Source organism: Hippocampus bargibanti, linkage group LG02 (assembly GCF_051943395.1).
Source record: "Hippocampus bargibanti isolate YZ-2025 linkage group LG02, ASM5194339v1, whole genome shotgun sequence".
Lineage (NCBI taxonomy): Eukaryota > Metazoa > Chordata > Actinopteri > Syngnathiformes > Syngnathidae > Hippocampus > Hippocampus bargibanti.
In genome coordinates this window covers 27,037,641-27,051,160 of record NC_142735.1, presented here as the reverse complement: position 1 = coordinate 27,051,160, position 13,520 = coordinate 27,037,641, and the positions used below count along the sequence as shown (strand labels likewise).

At 42.8% G+C, this 13,520-nt stretch overlaps 1 protein-coding gene across 7 annotated transcripts in view; it reads right to left on the bottom strand.

Moving 5' to 3' along the window:
• Positions 1 to 13,520, bottom strand: part of nrxn2b (neurexin 2b) — a 406,291-nt gene that overhangs the window by 203,915 nt on the left and 188,856 nt on the right. For all 7 annotated transcript variants that reach the window (XM_088990599.1, XM_088990598.1, XM_088990595.1 and 4 more), the window contains one exon: positions 4,801 to 5,102. In XM_088990599.1, coding sequence (XP_088846725.1) covers positions 4,801 to 5,102 — 302 coding nt within the window. The remainder of the gene's footprint in view (positions 1 to 4,800; positions 5,103 to 13,520) is intronic.

Sequence of the window (13,520 nt, the reverse complement as noted above, 5' to 3'; positions counted from 1 at the left end):
ACCTACAGGACTGTCAAAATGCATTGAAAAGAATGCAACGCCTTCCCTAACATGGTCATTCAGATCCAAAATCAAGAAACAAAGAAAACAGCTACGCTAAGTACGGATTTGCGTGGATCTAGAAAACAAAACAAAAAAAACAAGGTGGGGAGAGAGGATAGCACATTTGTTAGTATGTTAACGTTGCTGGTTAAGTCGAATGGTTGACATTCCGTGGATGACACAGTGTGAGTTAGTGGGGAGGGGGGGGGGGTTGTAAGGGGGAGGGGATCGAAACTGGAGAGGCTAAACCAAAGCACCAATGAACAGAATCAAACTGGAACAAATTGAGACTTTGTTGTTAGTAAAAGAGACAACAGTTAGCAAAAAATTCAAAAAATTGGACGTATATGTATTTGTGTGTGTGTGTGTGTGCTTGTGCTTGCGTGCGTGTGCGTGTGCACGTGTGTCCGTGTGTGTGTGTGTGTGTGTGTGTGTGTGTGTGTGTGTGTGTGTGTGTGTGTGTGTGTGTGTGTGTTCACGACTGGGACAATTTTTTTTTGGTTTGTTTGTTTTTTTTTTATAACATGAAATTTCCGCAAATGGACACAAAGCAGCCCGAGTTCAGAGTGAAAGGAAAGCAATTAAATCAATTAATCGGAGATTAATAACAAAAGGAGAAGCTTTTGCCGATTGTGTATGTGTGGCAACCTAAAAAAGAAAAAAAAAGAAAAAAAAGACTTGTAGAGTTAGTGCAATTCCATTCTTGACAGCATTGCCAGGAACCCTATGGGAAAAAAATATAAAAAAAACATGAATAAAATAAGATTGATATGAGTCAATAAAAGTCCACCACAACATTCCTTTGGGTTAGTCAGATGCATTTGAGTGTGTATGATTTAACATGTTTTGTAATCTGCTATTGCACAGGTGTCAAAGTCAAGGCCCGGGGGCCAAATCTGGCATGCCACATTATTTTATTCGGCCCATGAAAGCACATCAAACATGTCAGGTGCCATGATGCTTGCTATAGTCCCGACCAAAATTTCAAATTGTCCCATGGAAACCACAATTACAGTCAATATTTTTGACTGATTTGAAAACTAGTTATTCATTAATTTGTTGTGCGTTCTGTACGGAATATGTGGATGAGATGAAACATTCTAATGGTTTCCCCAAATTCATAATGGCCCTTGAGAGAAAAACTGTAACTACAATGTGGGCTGCGGCAAAAAAAATTACTTTGACACCGCCAATCTACAGTGGTGGGGGTGTGCACAATTTTGCAATCATATTGTTAAATATGTATGTGTTGTTTTAACAGGTAATAGGGGACATTTATGGTACAGAAATTTTTTGAAATATTTTACACTGGTTTCTCATTCTTCCAATCGAAGAAAACAAATGTTGAAACGGGGCATGTTGACTTTTTCAATGCACAGTGAAATCACAAATGACATTTCCCATTCCCATTCCCCCAACATAGCCTGATTATACGCTGCGAACGGTAAAACGCGAATGGAAACGTCGCACAAATGAGCCTGGCGTCCATGTTAAAAAAAACACCAACAGCAAAAAACGTGGGGAATACAAGCCAGGCAGTTAGTTGCACTGCCTGCCTGTTCAGACGGCGGCTAAAAAGCGGACTGTCCCAGTTCTGTCACTTGCGTGTTGATTCTCCGGCTTGTAAAGTCGCGTCGGGGATTACGTGTCGCCTCTGTTGTGTTTTGCTTGGATGAGTAACAAACGGCTGTCTCTCGTTTCCCTCCTTTTTGCTTTGGGTCTCACATTGTGGCGTTCAAATCTTCTCTTATCTTGTTGTCCCGACTTCCCGACGGACATGCGTCACCGGAAAAATCCCCCTTTTCCCATTTTCCCGTTTGGGGGACTCTGGCGCAGAAGAACGCCATCACATCACCGTCATCACTTCGCTTGTAGTACATCCAGATCACCACCAGGCGACACTGCAACCCCGTGGTCATCTGGCGGATTTTCATTTATTTCCCCCATACCCACACCTCCAAAACTCTCCCAGCCTCTGAGAGTCACCTAATTGTGCACTTTACTGACAGCTACAATCTGCTTATGCAAAACAATGATGTCCAAAACTTCTTTTGGACATGAATTACGGGCTACGTGGATATATTTCTTCATTATACAGAAATGTAAAGCAGATTAAAGCACGCATGGAGAGTGGAGTTAGGGTCAAAGGGCATTTGGCCCAACTGCTAGAAAGCACCACGAGAGAGGCACACTGTTCTTCGCGCAGATTGGTTGAAATGGTTTGTTAGTTCTGGCTCCAAATGTATTACGACTAATCCCGCACCCTATCGCTTGGATTACGTTCCAGACTACCCTGCTTGAAGTGAAATCCACGCCATCGAAAGACCACGATAAAAGAATGCTTGAAATAAAATGACTGTAAAATAATACAAATGATAATAAAATTATTGTACAATTAGTGAAATGGGCAATTGGTCCCTCGACGTGCTCACGGTAAACAAATTGTGATTATTCCAGCTAAACCTCACCTGTCATCCCAGAATACACATTAGATATCCGACTACAATGACTAAGCTAACCTGGAGTTTGAATTTTTTTGCAGGCATAAAAAGCAGGATTGAATAGGTGTTTCACCATTTTAAGTAAAAATAAATTAGTAAACAATTAAAAAAATAAATAAAATATAAGATAAACACACAAATAAATAAATGCATATATAAATACATAAATAAATAAAGCAAAATACTTTGTGTTCAGTCTTCTTTCAAATTTACATTGAGGAAATATAGAGTTAAAACAAGAAACAAGCACAAATTGTTAACATTTGTGCATTAAGAAAACATTTTTTTCTTGAATTTTCTTTTTTTAACCTAAAAGCCAATGATTAGTGCATGATAAATAAATTGATCGAATCAGCTACATTATTTGTAGTCTTAACTCATTCACTGCCATACGATGTGCAAACATGTGTCCACTCCAGTGCCAGGGTTTTTCTCATTGTCACTTGAATTGCATTGCCCACAGAATATTGAGCTTTAGGACTACATCAACATTCAAAACAGCGTTAGTCATCTTAGACTCGTCTTTCATCAGAAAAAAAATAGTTAATTTCTAAGTGATATGGGTCTGGAGTTATATGATCTTGAAATGAGGGTGGCTATCCAAAATACAATGCAATACATACAGTACATATTGGTTTATATAGCGCTTGAACAACCACTGAAGCTGGAACAAAGTGCTAACATGGAAAAACGGAAATGCTGCCCCCTTGTGGAAAAGAAAAATACATTGCCAGAGGCCATGGCCAGTGCTTTTTCTGCACCTAAGCATGAAAAAAAAACTGGAACAAATTCGGGAATGGCACTCTACATCATATTTTCAATTCCGGAATAAATTTGTGAATGGCAATGAATGAGTTAACTTCAATCTTGGCCTTGTCCACCAAATTTTGCCCACCCCTGATTTATATGAAATCTTGGTCGTAAAACTCAACGGCTCTGAGATAATGCCCCATTTGTAGCAGATCCACGTCAGTTAAGAGACTACACACAGTTTGTTTAAGTGCGATTCTCCACGTTCTTTTGAACCAAAAAGCAGTGGATAGAGACAACACTTGCACACATTGCTCATTCCGATGCATTCAGCGGGTTGGCGGCTCCTTCACGTCGCAAATCTTTAGAACCCGTGTCGGGTTTTGAAAGTCATTAGGCCAGCGTCGCTCGGCCAATCCGACAGGCGCAATCCACGCTACGTCTCGGGTGCTGAAAATCTATGTTGCTTGTCACTCGGAGATGAGGGGTTGAGCACTTCATCGAATTGGTAACAACTTCACTCTCGGGAACCCTGTTTGGTTTTTAACGCTCGTCCCACCTGTTTTGGCATTCAGAGTGGCCCGCGCCGGCCATTATTAGCTCTGACAAGCCATTCGTTCCAATTACAATTAGCCTCCAAAATGTGAGCTGGTAAGCGCCGCCAATGTAAGTGAAATGGATTGCATCTCACCGTTGCACTCCGCAAGTGCCAAGTGATGAGGTCAGCTGATATGAGATGCGCAGGCGTTTGCGTGCGCACGAAGGCCATAAAACCTGACGAACGCTGAAAACTGATCTTGAGCGTTAAAGAGAAGCTTATAAAATAACAAAAACAACAAAAAACGGACATTGAGCTTTCCACATTTCTTACGACAGAAAAGTAGAACTGCTTGGTACAGAAATCAAGACGAAATGCATGTAAAATGATATAATTGGTGTTGCTGTGCCGTTCAGGGTGAATCGCGAAAGGATCATCCCCTTTATGAGACATGTAATGTCATTTTTTTGACTGACAGGCCTGATCCAACATGGCTAAAAGCGCAACGCAATCGATTTCACGCGACATGGCCCATCTAAACGAGTGACATGAGATGGGCAAATTGTGGCCTAAGCATCTCCTTGTGAAAGTTCATCCTTTCTATTTGCGTGTTTGACTTTTCGCAATGTTCAATAAACGACTCAAACTGTGGCATACGGTGACTCAAAACAAATGCAAATAAAAATATTGTGCAAAAATAAATACATCTCTCAAGGTGGGCCTCGGCTATACTTCAGTCGGGTTTAAGAGACACAACAAAAGGGAGAAGTGAGTGCCACCGTGAAGTGATAAAGTGCCTTGAACTTATTGGCAAAAGATCTGCTGTTAGTTTCACAAAGAGAGAAAAAAATAGAAGCAAATCAGTGGCTGCGAACCTTGAAAAATAATTTAACCAAAAGTGACAGATGATTCAATAATCAAAGGTTATCGACAGTGCAGTGAATCAATGTGCAGGGGCTGCGTATTTACCTGACGCAGGTTGCGGGTGACGCGCACGTCATGCCAGGCGTTGTCGTTAAACTTGCCGTTGACAGGTTCCACCAGGGCCTCGAAGGCCCCTGAGCCCAGGTTGATGACCAGCCAGACAGCGCCGCTCTTTAGCGACAAGTTGACGTAATCGGCTGACTTGCCCGTGTGCAGCATGAGGCCGTTGCGCTGCAGCGTGCGGAAGGACAGCGTGATCTCGTCCGTGCTGCTCTGAATCGGCGTCAGCGACAGGTCGTAGCAGAAGAACTCGTTGCCCTTGAAGGTTGCAACGGACTCTTCCTTTCCTGCCGGGGGCGAACAAGATTCGAGATAAGGGATGAGAAACACTGTGAGGCAAATTCGTCTGTGTAAGCTCTCAGTCGTACAGGAGTGGTCCATCGATGAGAAGGTTTCTTCAGCCGTCATCTGTACAAAAGTGAAGGTTTCGGACGTTTCGCCTCCTATCCAAGAGGCTTCGTCAGCGAACTAAAGTCTGACTGGTCGTTTTAGGGATATATAAATGGGGCCGATACGACCAGTCAGACTTTAGTTCGCTGACGAAGCCTCTTGGATAGGAGGCGAAACGTCCGAAACCTTCACTTTTGTACAGATGACGGCTGAAGAAACCTTCTCATCGTTGTGAGGCAAATTGATTTGCATCGCAACAAAGTCGGATACAAACAGTCAGCGGAATGTGAGCAGAACCTGAATTCCTGAACTGCCAAAGACAATCAAAGACTTACTTTACAATGAAAACATTCAACGTTAAGGTGCAGTTGTGACAGGTTAAAAAGTACCTTATTTAGTATTTTGGTTACAGGTAAAGCAAATCGCAAAGTTACATTGGTTTACAAATGGTATACATCTAAAATGTTTATTTAAACAAGTAACGCCTGCTTCGGTTAGTGTTTCGTGTCGGACCGATTCACATTGTTGGACAGGAAGTTGTTGTGGGCATACATTTGTATTGCCTCTGGGCATTCGAAGTAAACCACGGTTGAGTCAAGACATACACCACTTGTCTTGTGTTTTTTTCTGAATCCCACAACACCGTACCTCCTCCGATTACCAGAGTGAAAAGCACAACACAGTGATGTGATTTAATATGTTATGTCATTAGGAATGTTGATTCCCAAACGAAGCTTCATGAAGCACTGCAGCTGTTGCCTGTGGTTCAAAGCTGCTTCATTGACTCGATGGTGCTTTCAAATGGTCAAAAAGACCGACCAGTAAAGACACAGAAAGACTTGAGGCTATACCGCGATAGTCGAACATACGAAAGAGTACAAGAGTTTTGTATGTATGTATGTAATGCAAAAAGGGAATAAATCATAAATATAATAGTGTAAAGACAATGAAAAGCATTAATAATAATAATAAATAAGAGTCTATAATAGGGATTAAATTCACTGCGCCTTGACTTGAAAAGCAAAGAGCTCTCAAGCACACCAGCTGAACACACATGCACGCCGACAACAACGCAAAACATAATGACAAGACGGCATCTAAATGGAAAATGGCGTGCTAATCCTACACAAGTACTTTAACACTAAGTGTTCTTCCCCTCCACCACCTGCACAAAGTGTCTTTCAGACTCGCCAACTCACTTGAAGCGCACAACAAACGCTGAACACATCCGTAAAATGGCACAAGATCTTGAGCGCTATTGTGGAGTGACGATAACTTGTGTGGCGCTGTGTGATGCTGATGTTAATCAAAGACCTCTTTTGATGGCGGTCAAATGATTTTCTGACTTCATTTGGCACCCTCGCACTTGCTTTAAACACGTTCTGAAGCTTCATCTCACAATATCATTAAATTAGAGGGGTACAAATTGATGCTAACGCTGGCGAACGTATTAGCCTGTAGAATTAAGCGCTAAATTTGTGCCAACCGAAATAACTTATATTGGTCAGGCAACGACCCGTTTAATTGCATTGCTAATTATGCAGCAGCAGACAGAATTTTGAGGTCGAGGCTGTGCAAACAAATGATTGCTATTGTAACTGAAATTGGGTGAAAACATCCTAAAATGGCAACTAAAATGAACCCTACCTCTGTTGATGGACCATCAATTCCGGTTCACCTCCAAATTCCTCTTGTTTGTAATTTTTTAGCAAACACAAGACGGAAAGTGCAAGACCAATCCAAAAAAACGGTTGATCCGCTATTCAGATGCTATCCACTGTTCTCACCAACGGCGGGGGTGTGACGTTCCCATTAGCTATTGTTCGCTAAAAGCAGCGATGAATTTCACTCCGGGGTTTCACCGAAATGCAATTAGAAGCCAACAATTACCTCCACCTTCTTAGGTGTCGTTATATGATAGCGAGCGGCAGCGCAGACGTATCGGTTGATCGTTTGATGGAAGTCAAGACCCGAACGCATGAAGCGGTGACTAAAGTGCCGTCAAGGTCTCAATTAACCTCACGCGAAGCCTCGGCTACATGGAGGAAACTGCCCATTTGAAATGGAGGCTCACGTAATAGCCTCTTTATTAATCATTTACAGTCTGCCTTCTGATTGCTGCGCCTTTGGGACATGGAGGCTTGAGAAGATTACCCCCCACCCCACTCACACATAGACACACAACGAACAATGGCTTCGTGAGGTGTATAAGCCCATAGCGCCTCTATGGTAAAGTGAGTCTCGTTATGAAGGAAATTTAGCTATCCGCTAAGCCTGGCGGACATCTTCTGTCACCCTTTATAAGATTGAAGCGTTCAATCATGTATTTCGCTCGTTTTTGCCATCACCGTATGCGGCAAACACGTATGCGGCAAACGAGGCCGTCGCGGCAACACCTGCCGCAGAGGAAGATCCCGGTGGCCTTGCAAAATTTTTGAAGGCCCACTTCACTCTCAAAGAGGCGAGATAGAGCGGAGCACAAAATGCCACATAGGGAATCTTCACGTAGTGACCCGCTCAAAAAGTGAGGCACATGCAAGCCCGCTTGAATTTGGCATGTCAACAATGTGACGCGTGTGATCTACAGATATTTACAATGTGTCTCCACTTTTGTTTTTTTTTAAATGAATGTGGTCATCAGCACTTTGGTGGATGTTACGTTCATAAAAGTGCAACATGTCCTAGCTTGATTGGCCCCATGTGTAAGAACCTCAGACAAAGATGTCCTAATTCCTGTAATTCTGTCGCACTGTTCATGTGTGTGAAAAAATAATAATCAATTTGGATAGATTTTTTTTTTTCAAATTTATTCGGAAATTGAAAAGGCTGAAGTGAAGCGCCATTCCCGAATTTATTCGGGGCTTGTTTTTTCTTGCGGTGGTGGGGTGTTGTGCAGCGAGACAGCAAGCAGGTGGAAAGAGGATAAAAGTTCACTCAGCCAGATCCACGAAGGATAGTTTTAGTTTTCTTTATGTGAAGTCACAATGGATGTCAGTTTTCGGCAGACCACAGGTACCACTGCTCTCCGGGCTGTCCTTCCTCCCTCTCTTTCCTCCTCGAAGTGACTGGCTCAGTCTGGTTTTAAAGGTGCTTCACCTGAGCTTCTGGCCAATCAGGTCCCAGTGGCAATTGGCCATTCCCAGGTGGTTGCAATCACCTTCTCAGAGTCAATTAGTGGTCGCCCAACTCTGTTTTGGATGGGGAGAAATGCGCACCTTTCTCCCATCCAAAATCTAGAAAACACAATTATTTAACATTTCTTTCGGCATCATGACATCAGTCACACCCTCTCCTCAGAGTTCAGACATTCTTGTCAAATAATCAGCAATAACATTTTTCTTTTGTTTGTCAGGGCAGAGAATCTCATATGTGACAGGTCCTATTCTCCTCGTCACAGTGTATGGGCCCCGCCACTTTGCCAGTAGCGTACTTGGTCCCGTAGGTAGCAATTTTTAACACCTTCTGTCCAGGGTGCAAACCTCTCTCTTTGGCGTGTTCATCATACCACACCATTTGGTTTCGTTGACTCTCCCATTGGAACAATCGTACCATGAAACCTCTGTCGATAGGTTTCTTCAGTATCGTATTTGATTAATAATGCTGCCTTAATGGCTTCGTAGGACTTGCCTGCTCTTCATCCATGCCAGCATTTGCCTCAAGTGCCTTTCCAGTCAGTAAGGTCACTACTCGAGCAGCCCACTCTTTATTATTCCACCCCCAGGTTTTAGCTATTATTTCAAACCTGACAAAAAAACTTTACGCATCCTCACCCTCTCTCACTTCTGGAATTCTCGGTTCAGAAACCATGGGAATTGCAGCTTGTCTTGGACGAGGAAACTGTGGAGGTTGGGCATATGGTAGGTAACCAAACATGGGGTTTTCTTGTGCTGGAGGAAGGTTGGTTGCCCTGGATGTTCGAGGGTCAGTGTTTTTAGGCTGTGGTTTTAGAGGAGGATAATGTTGACTTGATCGACTATCAAATGTCCATTCTTGCTTGTTGTGGTGCATCTGATCTCTTAATTGGTTGATCTGTTCAATCAACATCCCCTCTCTATGTTTAGAATATTGTATGAAACTTCTGATTTCTTTCACCAATTCAAGTTGAGCTCTGGTTGTACTCACTGTCTGAGTCTTAGGCTTCACCACTGGTTCCAGCTCACTCTGCTCGGTTCCAGCCTTGGCTTGGTAACTGTCAGACGCCTCATGGAAAAAAAGAACGGCATCTTCTTGGGGCAACTCAAGCAGCTGGTTTCTTTGATCCTCTTCAGAACTCTCCAGTTCAGTTTGGTTGGCCTGTGCTGCACCACTTCTTCCTCGTCTCTCCTTCTTCATCTTGGCTTCCTCTTATCTTTCTCCACTTCAGCAAGGCTTAACGATCCCACCTTCTTCATGCAGGGTGAAACGATCCCACCACTGTCACCAATTGTTGTGCGGCGAGACAGCAAGCAGGTGGAAAGAGGATACAAGTTCACTCAGCCAGATCCAGGAAGGATAGTTTGAGTTTTCTTTATTTGAAGTCACAATGGATGTCTGTTTTCGGCGTACCACTGCTCTCCAGGCTGTCCTTCCTCCCTCTCTTTCTTCCTCGAAGTGACTGGCTCAGTCTGGTTTTAAAGGTGCTTCACCTGAGCTTCTGGCCAATCAGGTCACAGCGGCAATTGGCCATTCCCAGGTGGTTGCAATCACCTTCTCAGAGTCAATTAGTGGTCGCCCAACTCTACTGTTTTGAATGGGAAGAAATGCGCACCTTTCTCCCATCCAAAATCCAGAAAACACAAAATTATTTAACATTTTTTTCGGCATCATGACTTGGGGATTGCCAATAAAGCGCTGGTCAGACCTCTACCAATGTTTTCCCCTTCCACAAGGGGGCAGCATTTGCATTATGTCCATGTTTGCGCTTTGTTAAAGCTTCAACTGTTGTTAAAGTGTTAGATAAATAAATATGTATTTATTGTATTTTGTACGGCCGCCCCGATTTCAAGCTTAGATAACTGCAGATCCATATAACTTAGGAATTGAATCTTTTTTTTCTGATGAAAGAAGAAAGTCTAAGCTAAGGTATCTAACATTGTATTGAATGTTTATGTCGTCCTAAAACTCAATATCCTGTGGGCCCTGCAATTTCAGTGAAAATGACAAAAACCCTCACACTAGAGTATTTTTGCACATCGTCAAGCAGTGAATGAGTTAAACTAGGGCAAAAAAATCAATTTAATTAAAACAAAAAACGGAATCACAACATAATCATCAATTAAAGCTGAAAAAAATATTGAAAATTTAATTGAAATAGGGGGACAATTTTGGATTTTTGTTTTGTTTGTTTTTTGTATCAAAAACAAAATGCATATTAACCGCATGAAATTACGCTCATATACCGTGTCATGCAGGTCATCTTGGTTCCCATTGAATCGTCCAAGTTAGTCCTAAATCTCTCGTGGCGCAGTAGACCAACTGATGCCTCTGATCCATAACTTGATTTAATTGTGCAAACTCAAGTCAAGCCACTATTGTGACGTTTGATTCAAAGCCGTGACTAAGTGCGGAGGTGGATGTCATGTGTTTGGAGAGCCCTTGGTGGTGGAGCACTCTTGATTGGATTCTGTTTGTTGTTGTTGTTGTTTTTTATCGTCATTTACCAACTGTCATTGGTGCTGCAGTTCGTGTGTTTGCGTTGAGTTCATCTGTCGAATGACAGCAATTGAACAAGTTTGCACGCGGCTCCAGGCAGTGCGCATGCTTCAAACCCCTCTGTGGTTTTCTCACGTGTGGTTGGAATAACAAAGCTTATCGTCCGCGTTTATTGGATAACTTGCAGTACAAAAGCAGAACGGGGCGGTCTGGTCAGCCAGTGGTTAGTCAATTGAAATCACAGTGCAGAAGAACCGGGTTCTATTCTGGCTTCAACCTCCCTGTGTGAAATTTGCATGTTCTCCCGGGGATTGTGTGGGTTTTCTCCGTGTTCTCCGGTGTCCCCCCACATTACAAAAACATGCATTGTAGGCTGATTAAATGTTCCAAATTGTCCTTAGGTGTGAGTGTGAGCGCGGCTGTTTTGACTGTTAGCCCTGTGATTGTCTGGAAATCGGTTGAGGGTGCCACCACCTATGCCCGGAATCAGCTGGAATAGGCAGCAGTACACCCCGTAACCTTTTTGAAGGTAAAGTGGCAACAACTGGATACTTGTTCATTTGTTTACACCAAAACGTTGAGAGCATTGTTGTTTTGAAGAGTTGCTGTTGAACCTGGCTATGCTGAATTTCAATGATTCTTCTTCACATCTGCTGCCTTCGTTGTTGTTGTAAGAGGCTTACAAAATAAAAACTCTTCATTTATCATGTCGTCTGTCGCGTAAACAGCAAACTGGCTTAGATCAGCAACGTCTGTGTTTTCGTCGAGTTGAAGACGGAATTTTGCCGGGCTTAAAATCAGTTCAGTGACTACTTGAGCCAATATGTCTTTACTCATGTCTTCTATTCTGTCACTGACAGTGTCATTTTAAAGGGGAATTTGGGATCATTTACCTTCGGCCGCTGTTCCGAGTATCAGATTCGCCGTCTTTAACGCAGCTGGTTTTACGAGTGTTTCCCCAATGGTGTGTGGGTTGCCCTGCTTTGCGATCAAGTAAGCAACTTCGTACGATGCTGTGAGGATCGGTTTGCTAACATGTACATATCCAAGAGCAGGCTGAGTGGCCCTTTCATCGAATCTAGCTCTCTTCACCTTGAATTCATCAGCTTTATGAAGTGTTCCTTTAGTTTTGCTGGTGCGAGGGTACAGTTGCTCAATTTGGCATTGCAAAGGATGCAAATAAGATGCTCACTCCCATGACGTTCCATGATACATGAGGATGTTGGACATATTCATCCGACCACTTTTTTCTTTTGCCCGACAGAGTATGGATAACATATAAAAACGATGTACTACAACGACAGTCACACGTTGATTACTGCAAGCTACTGGCTAGCCTGTTCATTCGTTGTGAATGGGGGAAGCAGCAGCAGTCTACCTGGCCTCTTTTCTTCTCTCTCTGTATTCATTTTCCGTTTTGGTACGCTTCTGACTCTATACTGCCCACACGATTTCCTGTGGTATTTCTCCATTTTGCCCAGAGCTCTACCGATTGCTAAACGGGCATAACAACGGACAAAACGACTGGGGCTGGACGAAATCTTCCGTTTCCGTAATTAACAGAAGTGTGTCAGCGGAGGCTCCGCCGAACTGCTGAGATCGTCTCACCGAACCCCAAGTATTCGATCGAACCCAGGTTAAGAACCAGTGCTCTATAACCTAATATGCTTGACATAAACTTTTTTTCTTGATGAAAGAAGAGAGTCTAAAGTTTCTTACGCTGCATTGAAAGTTTATCTTGTCCAAAAACTCAAAATGATGTGGCTCCTGCCATATGAGTGAAAATGAGAAAAACCCTGGCACTGGAGTGGACACTGTTTTGCACATTGTCTGGGAGTGAATGGGTTAATTGTCTGCCGCAAATCTTTGGCTCTTTTTCTAAGTTAATTGTTTATTAGATGTTCTTTGTTTAATTGTTCTACCCCCGTAAGTCTTTGCTGCAAATGAGAAAGTACGATACCTCATGAGGTGGAAGTAACTGATGGAAGTATGGCATTATGTCAAAAACAGAGACTTTTGAAACGTACACAAAAGGTGGCTTGTCAAATAATGTCGGGTGGAGAAAGAAAAAAAACAGTACATTCTACCAACTCATTTTACAACAAACTTCATTTTCCTGATCTACACAAGCCAAAGAAGATACGCGTGGAATCTTAATGAAAACCGATTTCAAAATCAAGACAACAATACATATATAAAGTAGAAGCGCCGTGACGGGTTTGAGAGTGTGGAGGAGGGATATGAAAGAAAAATAAGATCATGGAAATAGAGAGCGAGTAGTGAACCTTTCTCCGATTCCGATTGTGGGGAGGCTATGATGGTCTGATTGTTTTACAATGAACACCAAGACATATGTTGGCTTGCATGTTGCGCTATGGCACACAAATTGTGTTGTGCAAATGCCAAGAGAGCCAGGGCATCCATCCATACATCTATTTACACTGCATAGACTACATGAGTAGCGTGTCATTTAATTCGCCACCTGATTATGATTGGCCAATTTCCGTGATGGGCAGATGTCGTTGAATGACTTTCACTGGCGATCACAAAAACTATTACAAAACAAAAAACAACCCCCCCTACCCTCCAAAAAAGACAACCCACAGTTCAACCAACCAGACACCAGCTTATGGGCAGTGTAGCTCACTCTCCCACCTTTACTTCACGCCGCACGTGATATTTGG